The sequence below is a fragment of the Motacilla alba genome, chromosome Z, assembly GCF_015832195.1.
Source record: "Motacilla alba alba isolate MOTALB_02 chromosome Z, Motacilla_alba_V1.0_pri, whole genome shotgun sequence".
NCBI classification, from domain to species: Eukaryota; Metazoa; Chordata; class Aves; order Passeriformes; family Motacillidae; genus Motacilla; species Motacilla alba.
Window position 1 is genome coordinate 70495525 of NC_052046.1, and position 20261 is coordinate 70515785.

Below are 20261 nucleotides of genomic sequence, written 5' to 3' on the forward strand. Positions count from 1 at the left end.
CAAGCTCATGTACAGGGTGCTAAAACGCATCACTATTTCACACAGCAAAATATTCATGAAGCAGGAATTTTGTATTAAATTTTATGGGCTTTCAGTGCAGAAATCCAATTACTGCTCAGTGTAAAACAAGCAGCAGAGAAGGGTGGGTGTAGGGTGAGACCAAGGCAGCAAAATTAGGGATGTAAATAAAAAAGCTTATCCATGGAGACTAGCAGCTAAAAACCAGTTTAGAAAGCCCTAATGGTGTTTTCTCAAAAGTCCTTTCTGGCTGGAAATTTCTCTCACCTGTACTATTAAAATACATTATGCCCATTCAAATATATTTGAGCAAAGACAGCACAAACCATTTTCATTTCTTCTCTGGTATCAACCATTTTTAAACTCTTTTCTCTGCCAATTTTTTTTCCTTGAGGTATAGTACCTGGTTTATCCCATACTCGAAAGCCTTCTGTGCCAGTCTCCCAGGTCCCTCCACAGTTTTGCCATCATCATTAGGGCCCCAGCTTGCACTGTAAATATCCACATGTTCTGGATTGAAACCGATTGAACTGGCCTCGATAGCATCGGTGACTATTCCATCCAGCATTCGTATACCTTCACGGGGAAAAAAAAAGAAACAGACTGGATTTACTTTCTGTTCTCTTCTCCTTGTCTTAGTTAATTGGTTTTAATGTTTCCAGTAAAATTAAGCTATTAGTACTGCAACCACAGCTGACTACTGTTCACGTAAAAAGTATTGAGGAAAGATCCTGTCAGTGCAAAACAGTACAGTTAGACTTTATTCGTAAAGATCTGTGTTTCTCTACAAAAAAAAAAAAAAAGAAAAAAGAAAAAGCCAACCAAAAAACTCCTAAAATCTTCTTAGCCTTCTATTTCTTTTTTTCTCTCCTTCTACAGAGACCAAAGAAGATGTCTTGCTTACTGTTCCTGTTTTTTTCTTATTGCATTCTCTTTCTTCCTCCTTTTTCTCTCTTAGATCTGCAACAAAGACTTCTCAAACTGCTAAAATGCCACTGAAATTAAATAGGTTTTACCAACATTACATTTATCTGTAAGAGTTCTAAGAGTTTTAGTTCAAAGATGTCGTTCTGAATGTTCTGACCAAAGCACTTGTCCCTAGAAGTCATTAAAGCTTTTGCTGTCTCTGTGACACTGCAATTTCACCAGCTCTTCAATTTCGACCACAGAAAAGAAAAAAAAACCCTCACTGTTTTTCTACTGCCACAGTTTTTTCTGCTATGAGCAATCCAGAGATATCTAGTCATTAACAATTTATTAGGAGCTGCATGATCTAATCACCTACAGAGCAAGCCTGAACTCAGTGGTACTTAAAATTCAGGTGCAGGCAGTGGTTCATCTGCACTGGATCCTTTGCTGTGCAAAGCCACAGCTCTGCAGTGGGGCTGCTGCTACTGTCCAATGATGGAAGACAGCAGAAAAAGCAGAAATCTGGCAAAATTCCCGCTGTGGCATGGCTCTTACAGCAACAGCAGCAAGAGTCACCTCAGCCAGGATTCAGCCTGTGTTTACAAGCAATAAAAATGTCTGGGTTCCCCTGGATTTGGCAGGTTAGTACTACAGCAGCTGCACGATTGCTGGCATTTGGTGAATTATGACTACTCATTTTCTAGTATTTTCCACAAAATGGGGATTTTGCCAAGGCACAGCAGGCAAAATGTAGTCATCCCATTAAAAAAAGCCCCTTCAAAATACCCAAAAATACCGAACAACAAAAACCCTCCAACCTTTCCCTTGCAGCTCAGTGTCTTGTTCTTTTTTTTTATGCTATCAAGAAGAGGAAAAAGAAGACTGCAAGCATAATTCTTTTCCCGAATGGCTGACCTCTTAATACTCCTAATACCTCTGAGATAAAGCTGAGCTTTATTATTTCATATTCATTAGTGCTAAAATCAGACAAAGGAGTTAATCCTCCCTACCACAGCTGCTTCACTATCATTCACAAAGCTGGGAAAAGCACCAAGGTATATCCTGTGCCTCAGGTACTAAAAACACCACTTACCCAGGATTGTCTTAAACTGAGAATTGTTTGATTAGTCTTTTTTTCTTTTGGCTCAGAATTTCCAGATTCTCTCATGCCAGCAAAGATCTGCCTGTGTGAAAGCGACTGCAAGCCCCAGGTGAGAGCTTGCAACATATAATAAGATAGTGGGAATGTGAGGAGTAATGTGCACATACTTCCCACGGAAAAAGACAGACAAGTCTGCAGATAAATAATGTAATAAGGAGAAAACAAAACAAAACAAAAACCAAAAAAAAACCCCAAGAACAATGACTCCACACTGATGAAAACAGCTCAAGGAAAAAAATCACTGCCTTGCCTTCCTGATCCTCAGAAATCCTGATTGCTCAAGTCAACTCAGGGATTTGATGACTGCAGTGATATTCCCGTAAGCAGATTCCAATTACGTCCTCTTGCATAAACTCTTTTCTATTCTTGCTCCCATCATCAGTCCCACAAAATCAAAAGCAGGCAGAGCCCAAGGTAATTTCAGACACACATATATGCATCTGCCTGGCAGAAGGGCTATTTTTAGCAACACGTCACTGTGCACGAACTCTCAGCCCAGTCCTTTGTAAAATGGAGCTTCTTAATAATTTAATTTCCATGGCAGCACCATGGAAATATCATAACACAGTGGTACGGCCAAGTATGCAGGAAAATACTCTGATTTATACTGGAGGCGATCGATACACATTTCTCAGCTCTACAAAGACCAAGAGATGAATGTTAAAGGGCACTGAAAGGTGTCACTTTGAAGACTGGCATGAAGAATATTTTTTCTTCACAGAGTGCACAGAAAAGTCCATGGTACTCACAGCCACAAAGTACAGGAGAGGCTAGTCAATGTTGCAGAATAGGGCCAGGCACTGATGTGACTGGAGAGAGCATTCAGGATTGTTAAACTTAGTACTTTCACAGAAAACAAACAACAACAAAAAAAAAAAAAAAAATCAATGGAATGTTTTGTTTTACTCCTCAAGGCAAAGTTAAACCAACCTGCAATGCTGAAGGTTGGAGAGCAAGGTATTCCGCATTGTCAGGGTTTCTTTCCCCGAAGCAGATATTGCTGACTATCAGAGTGGAGGCACTGGCTGTGGACCACTGGATTTGTCCAACATGGCAGCTGCTACAAGCAAACAGCCACTTAAGGAAGTCATCCTGAACTAATGTCGAGTAGAAGTGCACAATGTGTCATTTCATGGACTTAAAAAAAAAAAAAAAAAAAAAAAAAAAAAAAAAGGAGACAAAACAGCCTCTGGAGAAATGAATCCGGTAGAGCTGGGATCGTCAAAAAAGCTTCCAGCACTTAGCCACTCCAAATTTATCTGAATGTTTTTAAGACTTTTCTTATCTTCCACTGTTCTTTTAACATAGTTTTCTTACACCCCAGTCTGGGTGTTAATCAGCCTGGTCATATCTAACAGCTTTTAATTTCTTTCAACTTTTCCATTCTTCCTCCTCCCCCACCCAAGTGTATGCTGCTTGCTGGGTAGTATGGGTCGCTGGACTGCTTTTCCTACTGTTATTCCCTTTTTCTAGATAAGTCATCCTGCACAGATTTGTAGTTTGCATTTGCAAATGAGCGCAGATCATATGCAAATAGCTGTGGAAGAACCTCCTCAGTAGATGCAAGAGCCTTAAAATATGGGCACAGTGGGAGTTCAGACATCTTTGCAGCTTCATCCATTTTGCCTTCCCTTGAAAATCTGACGTCTTCATATTATGAGTGAGATATTTTATTTAAACAGATCATGACAGCATAATGCATTATGGCAATGGCAAACTGCAAAGCTGACATTCATGACAGCTCAGTGGAGTAACTGGGAGCCGACAAAACACCACGCTGAAATGGTGGGAATGACAGTTATGGGTGTCAATTACCACTCGTCATCCCATCGTTTAAAAGGAAAAAGAGAAAACAATGAAAAAAGAAGGACTGTAAAATAATTTCCTCTGATCTAAATAACCATTTGCAACTGATACTTGCATCATGATTATTTCATAAACAACTAACAGATTGAGTCACTGATTTAAAAACAAAACAATGATATTGATTGGTGGGCAAGAAAGACTTGTTTTCAAATTTAACTTGAGGTGACAGTAGAGAAGGAAAGTGTTGAAACAAAAAGGACAGTGGTTTGCATGACTTGACTGACATGACCTTTTGAACGTTATTGTGTAAGTGGAAATAATATCCTGAAAATATTGATGGGTATAATTTTGTGCACTCCTACTTTCATGCTACTCAATCCCTCTCCTTCCCTGGATAAACAATAAAAAGTAATTAGTCCTTCATTCCTTAAAAGATACTGTCTTAACTCTAGGTAAATTATAGGTTGTTGCCATTATTGTTGTTGGTGTTGTTAATATTATTAATTGTTGTTAATATTCTTAACATTATTATTACTAGTTTTATCACTATCATCATCATCATCATCCCACCTATACCATTGCTGTTGTTGTTACATATTCTACCTATCTAGCTATCAATCTATTCATAACCAAATTCCAGACGTCATTAAAGAAATCCTGTCGTGTACAGGTGTCACTCAGCACTGTTGCCAGACAGGATTTTGAAGCTTATAATACTGCAAGATAAATGTTTTCCGAGAATGACCAATCATTCATATTTCAGATTAATGGTATCTGGCAACACTCAGCATCTGTCTTGTTTCCATTCATATTAGAAATCTAATTATTTTTGTTTTCTTACCTCCAACCCTGGAGTTGTAGGCTACTCCAACTCCACATTTTCTGTTGTTGGCTTGCATGGCAATTTCCCCTGCACACCGTGTCCCATGCCTGAATAAATACAGCAAGAATAAAGAATACATCATAACAGCTTTGTTGTATTGTACAGAAGGACTCGTCAAGGACCTTGATTTGTTCAAATTCTCCCTTTCAATTAATGCAATGCAGTCATTGAAGAGCTTTTGAGTTGTATCTACATGATACAAAAATACTTACTTCTCCTAAGCTTCATTAAATATAATTTTACCTACTTAATGCTCAAAGGAACATTTCCATGAGATGATAAATGCTTTCTTTACTCTCACTGCAAATATCAGTATTTTAGTAGAGTGAAAAAGTGGTATAAAATTATGGAACTAAAAATTTGTCTTCAGACAGATATATGATACAAATATTTTTTTTAATCACACATTTAGATATGTCTTTTCTAAATCACTGCATTTATTTAGGATTTCAGAAAGTGAGCCTTTAAAGTGTCCCTGTTTTTTCTTGTAACAAACTCTTTTCTATGCAATTTTTTTTTCCATGGGTGTTTCTAGTTCCTCAATACAGAAATCCTTCCTGTGAGCCTCAAGGTAAGAGCATTGTATTATGTAATGCTACAGATTGTTATTCAGTGACACGCTTCAATGCTTCTGGGCTGAATTCCATTTACTTCTTAATAAAGATTAGAGACAATACAGGTAGATTTGAGAGATAATGACATCATAACAAGAGGATAATGGCTTCTTTCTCCAAAATAGCACTGTAACAAAGTAGAAATGCCATTTTTCAAATGTCTTATTCATGGATATATTATCCTCAGACTGATCTTTCTTTTTTTCCCTCCTGCAATGATTTATTCCACTGTATTGTCTGATAGGAAACAGGGAACCAATGCATCAGTTTCTTGCTATCTGTACTGAGTAGTGGCATCCTAATTTGTTTAAGAAATTCAGTATTTTGTGTTACCAGCTTCTAGGGAGGTCCCTGCTGTTCTCTTTCTTATGGACAAAATCCATAACTGGACTATGATGGATGTGCCCAGGTCTGACAGACCCATCAAGAGACTTTTGTTTTGTTGTTTTTTTTTTAATGGATTATTCCCTTCACCTTGCAGAAATACCTCAGCACCTTACACATGACATGAAGAAATTCAGGACATCATAGAGAGATTACAATTATGAAGTTCTTCATCTGGGAATTTTATCCCAGTGTTTATATCAATGTTCTGTGAGAATGCTCCTGCAAACTGGAACACAGGAGGCTCCTTCTGAACATCCAATAGTAATTCTTTACATTGAGGGCAACCAAGCACTGCCACAGGTTGCCCAAGCCTCTCCCTCCTTGGAAGTACTCAAAAGCCATCCTGATCCTCCTGGGCAGCAGCCTCTAGAGCTCCCTGCTTGAGCAGATGACCTTCAGAAGTCCCTTCCAAGCTCAAGCATGCAGTGATTCTGTTACACAAGTTCTTCCTCTTATAAAATAATTGCCACAGGACACCTACACAGAAATTTCTCCACTGGTACCTTCTAACACACAAAGTAGCAGTGAAATGTTTTGTTCTCTTCAGACAGCTGTGAAGCTACTCACTTGTTTTCATTTGTTGGGTCATATCTAGGAAAGGGATCATGATCATTGTCGTTGAAATCGTAACTTGCCTTTGGGTCCTACACGTAAAAAAAGAGAAGCAGAATTAATTCAGACAACCAGAAAAGGCATTTTTAAATTGCTAACAAAATGGGTTCTAGAGTCTGTATTTATTTACTTGGTGTGCCTTATATTGGCAGCAATCAAGCTAGTAGAATTTGATGGCAATTAACAATTCCATAACTTTTTCATGGAGCTTTAATAATTCAGCATTAAACCACTACATATAAATGTGTCTGGGAACTAAATCTACTGCAGGAAAAACAAAACAAAAAAATATCCGCCCTGCTACCATTGCTAAGTGACATTCAGCTTCCTGTGACACAGACCAGGCTCCAAATCATGCCTAAGGCAAGTCTTTCAGTCTCTGTACTGCAGGAGCTGACTTACAGAGCAGACAATGAGCTGGGGAAGAGTCTCTGTTTATCAAATTTACAACTGGTTAATCTATTCCATAGCATTCTAATGCTCAAACTTACATAGTTAGCATAGATGTCAGTGTGATTCCACTCCAATCCATCGTCTAGGACTGTGATGACAACTCCCTTGCCTGTGAATCCTTTCTGCCACACAGGAATAACATGGAGATCCAGTTTGGGCAGGGAAGGAGTAATTCTTGTATCTTGCTGTGGGACAGAACAGATTCAAATATATCAACATTTTATCCATTTATACCAAACAGGTTCAAAGTCGTATTCTAAAGATGCTGTAAACAATCTCTACCAGAACTTGTGTGCTTCGCTCAAATTTTGCAGATACAAACCAAAAATTAATTTCATCAAGTACTTGTGGGACTGAAAGATTTACCCCACTGCTTGAGTATCCCTGAAGACCACTCCTGAACAAAAAAACACCTTGTCTTTTTGGTAAGTAGGCAGCAGAAAGTGAAAGGAGTGGTGGGGATGCACTGATGGACCTTGGAACACTGGGTTAATAATCAGACCTGCTAATGTTTGTTCTGTCCATTTGATGAGGAGCCAAGAGAGTGCCCGCAGTGCAGTGAGCTGGATCTCCTCCAAGTATATTTTCTCCTTGGATGTTAAAGTTGGCCAGAGCAAAATAATTAATGGGTAAAACAATTAAGGTAGTCGTTTGGTTGGGAACAACTGTGTTGAATCCCGATTTTCTCTTTACTACCCTCATTGCTGTTCCTGTGGTAAATCAGCTGGAAATATGAATCATGTATAGCCTTCCCTTCCACAGCAAGTTTTTTGAAGGGTATGTCTTGAGTGGGTTATTTTCCCCCTCTAATACTAAAGGAGCAGTACATACATCTAATTTAGAAAACATGCTTAGAGCCCCCATAAAAGCAGAGATGTAAAAAGAACTTTCTGTTTCTCTGTGCACAATTACGTTAGCTGACGGCAGGCTTTCTGTTTGTCTTTGTTTCCAAAGAAATAATAAGGTTTAGGAAAAGGAATTTGTTATGGGGATGAAATTTCTTTAATATTTTGCTATCTGTATCTGACTGCTTCAATTCAGGAAATTATTTGAGATTTCAAGCTTTGTTCTCTTGAATCCATCAAATAATATTTTTTTGCTGGTGATGTGTGAACGTGCACAGGATAGAGATAAAACTGTTGCCATCAAATCATAAAAATAAGATAATAGTCAGTTATTCACTACAAGGCAAAGAAGATATTTTGGAAGAAAATGTCTAACACTTTTATGCATTTAATCAGAAAAATTCGATGTTCATTGCAAAGAAGACTAAGCATTTTGTTTTTGCTTCTCATCTGTGAAAACTAGAGGGAAAAGTAGTGAAAACCATAAATAGGGGGGAAAGGAAGTAAATCTCCTGGAGAGCAGAACATTGCCAGTTTTTTTTTCCCCTGACTGCTTTTATGAATCATCTGTGTGTATGTGTATTTGTCTAATATAGACATCTTGGAAATGTCCTGCTTTTTTGGATACAGGCAAGGTGGCAAATAGACATTCTGGATCAAAGAAAAGCTACATTCTAACAGAAAACAATATTTTTTCTGTTCAAAAGAAATCTGCAGGAATCTTCATGGAAATACTTTATGCTATGTGGTTTATAATTCATCTTCCCTAGCTCAAAAAAAGGAAAGCAGTCTAAAGTTTGGTATGATTTCTCTAAGATGAACTGAGAAAAAGTATTTCCAGCCACTCAGGCCCCATTTGTGCTTGACCTTTCTTTCTGATTTTTTATACTCACCTTTAATCGCATCCCTATTCTGAGTGAAAGCAATGAATCCTAGACTGAAGGTACATCCAGATGCACAATGGAAACACAGGCTTTTGAAAGAAACCATGTAAAATCTAAACTTTCAACTGTATTTCTCAGTTGACACATGCAGACAGAAACTGTGAAGCTCAGGAAATTTTTTTTCCCTGAGGTTTTAAGCATGTGAGTGAGCTTTAGAGGCCCTCTGATACATGAATCCTAGTCCATGTGGCTGAGGGTGCATGTCACATGCATGCAGATGCTTTTGTTTTCATCTGGTCTATGTACTCTGCACTACCAATTTTAATAAAGAAATAGATGGCCAGCTTCAGATATGGTAATGGACTTGCACAAAAAAAAAAAAACCACAAATATTTTAAAATTATCATTAAAGTGGTTTTTAACTGTGAACAATTTGTGATGTCATCCCTCTCTCCCATACTAAATAACAGCTGGATTAGCATCTAGAGTCTTTGTAGAAGTGACATTCCACAGAAGAGGGAAGCTTGCCTGAAAATGTTATTTACAGAGGTCACTCCTTTTTACAGCATACACTAACGAAAGGGACCCTTCATTTATTCCCCTTGGTGCAATCGCTCTGATACTGGTAAAATAATGCAGCTGGTGGCACAACCGCCTTCCCCAGTTCCACAGGGCAACAAATTCTTACCAGATACCACTGCTGATTCCACATAGGGTCGTTGAAAAGGCTTTCTGCTGAGTCTCTCACGGCGGCACGCTTAGTTCGCTTTTTTTCATACTGCTGCTCTGCCCATGACACCTACAATAATTTGTAAAAGCATGATAAGTGAACCTCTTCAATTTGGGACTTTCCTAACCTGGAGTAAAAGGGATTTTGTCACAAAGAGAGATTTTGGTGCCTAAAGCAAAATGAGCAACATTCAGTACAGAGAAGAGGATTATTTAAACTGTAGCACAGTGAGGTTTAGGGAAGAGAACTTGGTGAAATCACAATACTGTAGAATCAATTCCCAGAAAATCATTAAGTACAACTTAACAAAGAACTCCTGTGGGTGACACAAGGCAGGTTTTTACATCAAATAAAACTGTGCTGTATGGCTGGAAGGTCATCTAAGCAATGGTGCTTACTGAAACAAGGAAAACCACAGCCTGGTCTGCTTCTTTCTCCTATGTATCATTTATTCACTCTCTATTAGGAGTGAAAAGGAAAGAAGAAAGATTATCTCTGGCTTTAGTCTAGCAATCATAATGATGCTGTTACTCACAGACCAGCTGGACCTCCAAGTCTCCTTCCTAGTGGTGTTTTGAAGAGTGGTCAATTAGCAAGCTATGAATATTGAACTAACTTCATCACCGGCATAATTCCACTTAAGGCAACCGAAAGCCAAAATGCTTCAGCATACTTTGATAAAGCATCAAATGAGCTGCACAGCCTTTGTGCACAGGCACAGCAGTCTCTAAGGCACTAGGTTGTATTTTGAATGTGTATCACCCTTGAGTGCATTACTGAACCCAGTTCAGATGAAATCCTGATGGCGATGCCTCTTTCTGTGCTGCTGTGTGCTCTTTTTGGAAAGGGAATAAAACATTATTAGTTGGTCCTTGCATGGTGACTCTGACGCAGATACGGTTGGACCTTTTCACCCCAAATTCCAAGCAGGCAAAGCAAACTCAGGTTCAGCAAGATTGCCAAGATCCTGTGACAAGCCTCACATGGAGAGTGCCTTGGATCTAATTTTTTACTTTCAAGCTCTGAATAGATTCTGTTCCTTTTATTCACTGTGATTGAGCAGCTTTATGATCCTGACATCTATCACCATATATGAGATAATAATGACTCAGAAGTTATGATTAAAAAGTAAGATTTGATTAAAATGCATTTTTCTAATGAAAGCCTAATGAAAATTCACTACAAGAACATAAATCCCTTAAAATGGTACCTGCATTAGGCATGTTTATGATTCTCTTTGCTATATACTTAATCCTAAACCCCCTACAAACCTTGGTCATAGAAGATGAATATACCCATGCAAGCTTAGGTATTTTAAACTGCTCTATTGATATCTCAGGCCATACATACTTGTGCACATGTTGGAGCAATTACCTCTATCTCTCTTCCCTGCCCACAGCAAAGCTTGACCTCTTCACCACCCAGTAGTAATTAGCAGTTGACAACTTCCATGCTTGTTATTTCTTTTCACTGTGAGCAAGTGCACTGAAGGGAAATGCGCTGAAACTCCCAAGCACATATGTCAGGCAAACAAGCAAAATGTTTGTCACTCAGCAGCTGGGTGAGCTTCCAACCACCCATCTCCAGCAAGAGCTGAAGGGCCCACGCCAAATCTCCAATCACTAATACATAAAGCAGTAAAAAAAAAAAAATCTCAATTCAAATCTACTTGCAAGAAAGTAGATTCAGAAACTAGTGCAAATACTAGAAGAAGTTAGGTAACCAGATAATTATATCCCTTCAATGTATTCACAGCCTTTATCTGTTTTGCAACAAACACTATAGGAAGCAGATAAATATTCATATTAGAGCCAAGTTTTACCACAACTTTCACACTTAACATACCGTAAAATTCATGAAGGCGTTATACAAACAAAAACAGGATTCCCTTTTCTCTCTCTTTTTAAAGGTTGAATCTAAATCTTTTTAAGTAGGCTGCTGCTGAACAAGAGCAGCTCTTCAGAGCAAAGGTCTCTGTGTAACTACACAGCATTACATGACTGCTTTGTGTTTATACACTTACATAATGCATAATTACATCTCATTTATTCATGGAATTAATTTGCATACAGGATGGTAAATAAAATGGAAATTGGAGTAAATTTAGCAAATCACCTGCAGCAGCTTGAATCTAAGAATGCAAGGATGCAATAATCTGGTAGCAATATGATACAATCCCTTCCATTCTGCTACAGTTTTAGAATGTGATGCATTGAACACTCTCATTCTTCCCTGTGTAACAGATTCATTTGGTGCAGTAAGCCCCAAAAAGAGAGAGACTGTACCCAAAACTCTGATCCTGGGCACTGTACTACAATGACATAGGACATGTTGTCATTTACCTAGGCATAAATTGGAACTAGTTTAGACTGAATCTGCAGGTTTATACCTCCCCAAATTAGGATTATTTCAACTTTAACTGTTAGACCAGTTCCTGTTTGCAAGGAAATAGATGAGATTGTACACTTTTGAAACAAAACAGGCAAAACAAACACCCTGTCTTGCCGCACAGAATATTTCCTCCTAGTTGACATTTGCATCTAAAACCTTTAGATAGAAGATTACTCATTCTGAAGTGATTTGTCCTTATATGATAATTTGTTGGTTTTGACAACTAGGTTACTTCATGGTTTGGACAGCTCATATTGTCACAATGATTGTTGCAACAATGCTGATCTTAAAATCAAATGTTGTTGTTGTGACATTTCCCAGAAAATAGTTTGTAAGAGAGGCTGACAGCTTTCTGGTCTGCTCTTTAAATTTTCCATGCGCCTCAGTTTTTCATTATGGTTAGAAACAGAAATGCTCCTCTCTGAAATAAAGCTGGACAAATGAGGGGTCTGCCTCACCAGTGGGCTGTACCTTAGACCCCTCTCCAGTTTGCCTGTTCTCTGATTGCAGTGGCAGATCATTGTAACAAAAGACTGCAAGTCTAGAATGTGTGATGGATCTTTTGAGGAGGGATTTTAGCTTGTTGTAGAAGCCAATCCAGCAGAACATCAGCCCTTTATCCCTGCTTCTTTTTTTTTACTTAATATTCAGTCACTTTAAATCAAACCTAATTCAGATGGTAATTGCACAGACGTGGCCTAATTAAACTTAGTGCATCTATGGATTTTCACTTTGAATCCAGCCCCTTGGTTCCCTGTTCACATTTTCTTCAGTGGCACATCAACATCTGAAATTCCGGTGCTGCACATCTTAAATCTTAATTTGGAAAGCTCTTGTAAAATATGTGGTAAGGGAGGGTCAGACTCTGCCTGTGAATGACAGAATAGTTAAGTATTATTCAGCACGAGTATGGATGACTGAATATGTTAGACTTGCAAAATGAGGAAGGCCTGCCTGTGACCTCTTTACAAAGCTAGCGGTAAGGAGACAGAATAAAAAAATAAATAAATAAAAAAGAATAAATTTAACACTTACCCGCTCATCATCAGAAAGTCTCTTAGTGATATGAATAGCACTTCTCCGGGACCGTCTTGGGTGACTCTTATGTCTGAATAAGTAGTGGTTTTTCAGTGATCCAATCTGTAAGACACAGGCGTGCTTTAATTATTAGGAAGTATTTCCCCACTGTGAGCAAGTACCAACAATCAAAACCTGAAAGAATTCACGCTGCCTTAAAGACAAAAGAGTGAGAAACTAGCCTGTAGATATTTTAATCCAAACAAGGAAGCACTCTTCCTGTGACAAGTGCTTCTCTCAGCCTGTGTGCTGCTGGAAGAAGCTGGGGGAGTAATTTCATTTGGGCCACTCAAACGCAGTCATTACTACTACGGGACTCAAGTTACACAGCTCTTGCACTAATGACCACTACGCTCATGGACTCACCTTGGCAAGGCCACATTTCGGTGGGCAGGTCGCTCACCGGTTTTATCTGCTTTTCCTGGGTTTCAGCTGGACAGGTGTGAAAAGCTTTGCATGGCTTCAGACACCTCACTGCAGGGCTGGGTTGTACAGGCACCCACTGTAGGAGCATTTTCACTTGCTCAGCAGCCAGCCAGCCCCCGGGCAAGCCAGGAGCACCCCGCTGACTTTGAATACCCCACTCTCCTAAGGACGAGCTCTTTGATGGCTGTGGGGGCAAATGTACCCGGCTACAAGGGCAGGAGGACCAAACCCATACAGGTGGGATCACACCTACGGATTTGGGAGTGCATTGAACACGACCGTGCCCTAAAGCGGGGCTGGGCAGGCGGCCAGAGGGGGCTGCCCGCGGACAGCACCGGGAGCACGGAAGGGGGCTGACCGCGACCCCGACCACGGGGCCGGGCCAGGGACAGCAGGGTCCCAGCGCTGGGGGACGCCGTGCCCGGCACAGGACCCTCGCCGGGAGGTGAGACGAAGCTGCTCCCTCACGGCGGTTACTCATCCCTGACAACGCTGACGTCACGGCATCCCAAAAAAGCGCCCGAGGGATGGCTGGAGAGGAGCCCCGCGATGGCGATGGAGCCGGCGGGGTGGAGGCGGCGCGGGGTCGCAGCCGACACCGCCCGCGCCCTCCTGCTCCTGCCCGAACTGCCGGGGGAGAGCCGGGCACCCTGCCCGGTCCCCTGTGGCACAGCGGGGTGCCCTGCCGGTGTCCTCAGAAGAGCGGGGTGCCCTGCCTGACTCTGTCCGGTCTCCTCATGGAGAGCCAGCTACCCTGCCCGGACCCCTCCAGGGAGAGCCGGACCTCCCGCCTGACCCTGCCCAGTCCCGCCCGACCCTGCCCAGTCCCGCCGTGGAGAACGGGAGCGCCCTGCCCTCTCCCGTCAAGGAGAGCCGGGGGTCCCCGCCCGGTCCCCTGAGGAAGAGCCGAGTCGCCCCGAGTCTCCCGTCCTCAGAGAGAGCCGTCCCTGGCCAGGCGCCAGGGGCGGACCCGGAGCCTGGGAAGCTGCGGTGGGGGACCGGGAGCTTTGAACTCCCCGGAGCCCCGCGGGCGGCAGCCGGGCACAAGTTTGAGGGAGAGGGGAGGGAAGGAGCCTCGAGGGATGGGAAAGGGGCCCGGTTGCGGGATGCCCGGCGGCGGCGGCTGTCCCCTCGCCCTGCCCGTACCTGCCCCACCAGGTCGTAGTCCAGCTCGTCCGCGATGGCTCTGGCAGCGTCGGGGCCGGCCGGGATCTCCGCTGCCCACTCGTTGAGGAAGAGCCGCCCGGCGCAGCCTCCTCGGGGCAGGGACCAGGCTGCCAGGAGCACGGCCAGGGCCGCGCACCGGCCGGCCCAGCGCCGCCCGGCCATGGCCGCGGGACGCGGGAGGGATGCGGGCGGGCGGGATGCGGGCGGGATGCGGCGCCGCGTTGCTACGCGATAGCGCGGAGCGGAGCCCTGCCTGCCTGCCGGCGCGGCTGCCCGAGGCTCACAGACCCTCCGGAGCCGGAATGGAAATGAGTGTTTACACGTCAAAACGACGACAGCCATCCTGACGTCAAGTGTACCTGGCCCCCGAGCCGGGGGGGTGATTCCCGGGGGGGGCGCGGAAGCGAACGGGATGGAGGCGGGGGCGCGGGGGCGAAGCCCGGCGGGCCCCGGGGGACGGGGACGGGGAGGGGGGTGGCGGGGGTGGCAGCGGCTCGGCGGGACGGGGGATGCGGGGTCTGGTCCCCGGGGGTCGGGGGGCCGGGTCGGGGCCGGTGCGCGATCGTTCCCGTTCTTGGAGGCGATGGGTCACACCGAGCCCGGGCCGAGGGGAGGCAGGAGCGCGGACCTCGCCCTCCCCTCGCACCCATCCCGTCGCGGGTGGGTTTTCTGCCCCCAGCCCGCGTCCCCGCTCGCCTCGGTGCGAGGGCAGAGCGATGTGAATTTAGCATTTTTTGTTCAATTTGGCTTCCAAGCCGGGACCCATCGGGCGGCACGGCACGATTGCAGCGCATTGTCCCCCGACACCTCTGACACACCACAGACGTGCCGCGCTAATGGGCACCCTGCCCAGCCTGGTGATGGTGGGCAAATATATTTATCCTCAAATACTGTTATTAATTTCGTACAATTTCTCGTTTAAAAATAATTTCAATTTTTATTCTAATAATCACATCCAGTGGACTGCACGCAGTATTTCTCAGCAATTACTTTCATTTGTTAAACACTTATTTACACATTTTCATTTTGCATCTGCATTTCCCAAGCCCCTTCAGTTTTATTTAACATTCCCTCTGCCTTTTCATTGTCTTTTCGCGTGGTAGAAAATGCTTCTAAAACTTTCCTGACTCTAAATGCCCTTTGCCTCTGAAACGGAACCTTTTAGCATCTTCACTTTATGGTGCACTCTATTTCATTTCTTGATTCTTTCAACTTTTTAACTGTAAATTTTAGCAAGCTGGTTTTAGATCCGTGCTCCAATACTGTGCTTCCTTCCATTTATTATGGAGTGACAGATATGCCTGCCTTGCTCTTTACTGGCTTCTAAAATGGGAAAATAACCAAAACATAAATCTGAAACAATTAGGAGAGGAAACTATTTTAAAATATCATTGTTTCCATGTCTGACATCTCATTCCCAGGCATCACCATGAGAGTGGATATGGTTCTGGGCATCTCCATGGACCCGCAGGGATCAGGGGACTGTAATCACTGCCACTGCTCTGCCAGCCATAAGGGTAGGAGCCTCAAATAACAGGAATATGAATGGATCCACGAGAGGGGGAAAGGGTGAGTGTGTAGTAAGTATACTAGAAATGCCAAAAGAATATCAATAACCATTGATAAACAATAGAACACTGATAAAATGACACTGGAACGCCACCCTGTTGCTCACCCACGTTTGCTTCCTTCAACACGGTGTAACAACAGGTCAAGGTTCACCAAAGCCGAGGCAGCAACCAGGGCACGTGGTTCCTGTTCATTTTAATTTATTTTATTCTCTGCATGATTTTCTCAGTGTTCACTGCCAAAAATTTCTTTTCTTCGCTTTCCTGGACAGATGCCTTAAAGGTCCCTCTGTTCCATTTTTAGAATTGTTTCTGAGGCTTTATTTAAATGTGGCCACCTCACCAAGCAATTTCTGATTCCATGTGGGTTTTTCCTGTATGTTACCACCAGTGTTCTACTCAAACACAAACTGCTTTTTACCTCTCATTTCTCATCACTGGCACTGCAAGCTGGCATGGCTTTTTTGCTGCATTTTGTGTTAAGAGACTCTGCAGAAGTATTATCTCCATACAGAAATGAAACCAGAGTCGTATGTAGGTATAATGACAATTTATATCCTCAAGTCTTTAAGTAGTAGTCAGAACATCTACATCCACAGGAGTGTTTTGAAAGTCTAGGCGCTCTTTTCTAAATGATAAATTCATTCACATGTGTTTGGTTTTTAAGAAATCTTTCCATGCTGGATGATGGGCTGTGTTCAGAGTTCTGAATTGTGCTGGAGAATGAGTCTGTGCTACATGGACTTGGTTATGTCATCCATTCAGGAAAGATGCTGTCCAATGCACTAAATTCCCATCTAATAATAGCACAATAAATAGGAACAGCTTGCTCAGCAGCATCAGGTGGAGTCAAAGATAATTGTTTTATGCTTCATAAACAATTTAGGCTTGCTGTTTATCAGTGAAATATTTATTTAGTCCCTACTGCACCCAGTGGTATCCTACCCGAGTGTAAGATCTGAAACAAAGCTGGTTATGAAAATATTATTTCTTCTTTATAACTTCAGTTTAACATGGAATTCAAGATAGACCTGCTTCCAGGGGATCCACATCCCAATAAGGACCTGGGGCAGAGGTTTGGTTTTTTTTTTTTCAGTGGGAATCCTTACATTCCCTAAGCAGAAATATACCCTTGTAGACCTAGTGCAAAATATTCCTTGCACAAAGGTGAGATATCCACCAATACATCATGTAACACTGAAGATGAAATACTAAGTTACAAGGACCAGGAGTTTACCTTGAGTGGGTTTTTCTCCCTTATTGTCAAAAGGCATGCAAATATTTGAGGTTGTAGCTGTGTTTTTCTACCCACATTTCCGATCCTTCAAAGACTTGCTCATGAAAAAGGGAGACAGGCTGGTTTTGAAAAGCCAGGTACTTTCACACAGCATCCTATTTCCTTGCTTGTTAGTAGACACAACTGATTTAAACCTAGTAATCCTTATTCAAAGTTCAAGTCCACAATCTTGAGCCCAGCTCTCTGCTGGCTGCCATGGCATCTCTCCAGACATCTGTTCCTGGTGTGGGCATCACTCTGAGCAGCTGGCACCCTGCGGCTTCACCACGTCCCCACCGATGTCCAACAAACCCATCCCTCCAGTCAGAACAGTGCAGTGGGGAAGGCTGGAGGAGTTCAGGAGCTTCAGCACCTCTGAATAGTGGCCAGAGCTCTGTGAAATTTATCTGTTACAGGGTGGGAAGCATAGGCATGAAACTCTGCAAGCCGTGAATTGAGAAAGCTGTCACAGAAATGAAAGTACCCCAGGAAGGGATAAAGTGAGAAATACGCATTTCTTCTTCTTCTTCTCTTCTTCTTTGTGCACCTTGTAGCAGAGCAACAACTGTCTTCTTGCTGAGGCAATTAGGGAAAAAGCAGAGATAAACAGGAGCAGGACATAAGGAAAACCAAAGGCAGGTAAGAGCACTATGTTTATCTGCAGAAAATTCAAAAGGGTTCAGGAGGGTGCCACTGTTTTATCATCTTGTTTTGTTGCAAGTATATTTTGAATGAAGAAAGGTATTGTGTAATGACATTTTCCTTTAGATCAGTGACAATGTAAAAGCCAGACAGAAGATTCATCTCTGATGTCACATCTTGATCAAACCATTTGATTTTGTAAGATCAAGCCAAGCACATTTTGTCTACCCACAGAGTTTGCTTTCAATGTGTAAGCTGAATTTGGGTTAAAATACTGGTAGTTCTTGATGGGTAAACAATAAACCCTCTCCGTGAGAAACCAAAAGAGGTGTGTTTAGGGAGCAGGAGGAGCATATCCTGAACATGTTACTGAGGCCCTGCACACACTGATGGGTTGACAGAGAGAGATAAGACCAGGTCTTGACTCTGGGAATCTTCTACCACCACAGACAACCAAAGCAGAGACTTCTCCTGTCCACTGCAAGCCTTGCTGTGACAGGAAGAATGATGCAGAGACAGAGACACATGTTAGGGGGAACTGATCAAAGCACGGGGATCAACATTCAGCCCAGTCCTAGACTAATTATTTTGGCTGCTGGGTATCACCAGCCTTCACCTCTTTAGGGTGGCCCTCCAGCTGTTCAGCCACCCTTCTTCTTTTATTTCTCCTGCAAGTGCATTCACCCGGGAGAAAAAAAATCTTGTCAAAAACCTGTTATATAAAGGAACCATTGACATTTCTGCCTGCGCCCCATTCCAAAAATCTTCCTGGTTTTAACACCACAAGGCCAGTAGGTCTTACACAGCTGTTGGGAGCTAAATGTTTTTTTCAATACAAAACTTCCGCCTGTAAGGTATAAAACCAACCAGGAGTTGATACTGTTTTACTGTTTCTATTTGAAGGGTCCAAATTGAGGATGTTAACACCATTCAAATGGGAATTTGTGTTATATGTAGCTTTAATTTGCAAAGTCAGAGTACCACATTTTAAAACAAGAGTAGCTGGAAATGCAGTTTGATGCCTGAAGTGCTTGTGGTGGCTGCTGCAGTTTAATTAGTTAAATACTAAAAAGGGCTGTGCTGCTTGTATTTAATTTGGCTGTGGACCGAAGAACACTCTTGAAACCCACTCTTTTACAGTAACACTATTTCTTTTTCTGCAGGAGCCAGCATTACAAAGCAATTGGAGGACGGCATAAAAGAGGCCATATGTGCTGGCAATCACAGAGGATAAGGGGGAACACCTGTTTTTCCATCAATTACAGCCTGCAAGCTCACGGGGCATATTTATTCTGGGGGCATTACATTTGCTTGGGTAATAGCGCATGACACATTTCCAGTTTTACAGCAGACAAGCCCTGAGAAGGAGCTAATCGTGTCTGTACAAATGAAACACAAACATGCCCTCCTGGCCGTACACGTGGTTAAACAGGGGCCCTAATGACACCAGGAGCCACCCGGGGCCAGCAGGAAGCAGTTGGGGCACAACCACCCGTTTGTGGCCACCTGGATGGCTCTGTTTGCTGAAGCCAACCCAAGCAAAAAGCCCTGGGAAAATGCAGAGGTGGGACTGTAGGAGAGGTGGATGCCCGCGGGGAAATGGTGATAATCTCTCTATTTGGTAAGGACAAAGTCCAACTCAAGTGTCTTACTGATGGCAATAGAAAGAGGTATTATTGGGGTTTGTATTTTGGTGTTTTTTTTTTTTTTTTTTTTTAATCCTCATAGAAGAAGTGAACGAAGAAAAGAAATATTTAAAGGAAACATTTTATCACCTGTATCTGGAAATGTGATGTTTTAAATTTCTTCATACTCAGGTTACATTTGTAATAATATTTTATTTATGGTAATGATTTTATTGTACTCACTTGCAAGCTCTTCAATAAATCCCTATAGAAGGATGAATGTATTCATAAATCTGTTGTTGATTTAATTAATATTTAGCCTTGTTGAAAACATTTCTGAGAATTCAAAATTACTGTTTTAGTTACATGTTTATTTTTTAAGGGGGTGGTTTTGTATGAATATTTTTAGAAGTCTAAGTACATTGATTAATTATTTTAAATGGCTCTTATGCTGTGTTCTTCCTCCTCATGTTCCATTTCAAGTAGGATGAAACAGAAAGGACCGGAAAGAACAAAGAGCATGAATACATGAGGGAAGAGAAAAAATACATGGAAAAACAGATTAAACCCCTTTCAGAGCTATATAAAAACCTGCATTTAAAAAACATCTTGTCCCTTTCTCTCTTTTTCTTTTTTTTTTTTTTTTTTAAGTAATGAGTGGTTAAAAAGAAGACAAAAAATGATGAATTTAGGTTAAAACTTCAGGAAAGCTTTCTTGTTGAGGAAAGGGTGGTCTTGTTGAGGAAAACTGGGAGAAATGAAATTGATAGTGCTCCTTACCAAAGC

General features: G+C 42.2%; 1 protein-coding gene and 1 long non-coding RNA gene across 4 annotated transcripts in view; one reads left to right on the forward strand and one right to left on the reverse strand.

Moving 5' to 3' along the window:
- Positions 1-14722, reverse strand: part of PCSK1 (proprotein convertase subtilisin/kexin type 1) — a 28229-nt gene extending 13507 nt beyond the window's left edge. Inside the window, exons 1-7 of the mRNA XM_038125166.1 lie at positions 14344-14722; positions 12730-12834; positions 9262-9372; positions 6883-7029; positions 6347-6423; positions 4737-4825; positions 422-594 (exon numbers count right to left, since the gene is read on the reverse strand). Of these exons, the coding sequence (XP_037981094.1) occupies positions 422-594; positions 4737-4825; positions 6347-6423; positions 6883-7029; positions 9262-9372; positions 12730-12834; positions 14344-14706 (1065 nt within the window). The 5' untranslated portion in view covers positions 14707-14722. The remainder of the gene's footprint in view (positions 1-421; positions 595-4736; positions 4826-6346; positions 6424-6882; positions 7030-9261; positions 9373-12729; positions 12835-14343) is intronic.
- Positions 14624-19583, forward strand: LOC119695910. Of its 3 annotated transcripts, none has more exons than XR_005255440.1 (4): positions 14624-14743; positions 15786-15933; positions 17625-17847; positions 19014-19583. It is a non-coding gene; the product is annotated as an uncharacterized LOC119695910 (long non-coding RNA). The 3 variants fall into 3 exon arrangements; XR_005255439.1 differs by lacking the exon at positions 14624-14743 and adding an exon at positions 14913-15227; XR_005255438.1 differs by lacking the exon at positions 14624-14743 and having other exon boundaries at positions 14913-15933.
- The last annotated feature ends 678 nt before the right edge of the window (positions 19584-20261 follow it).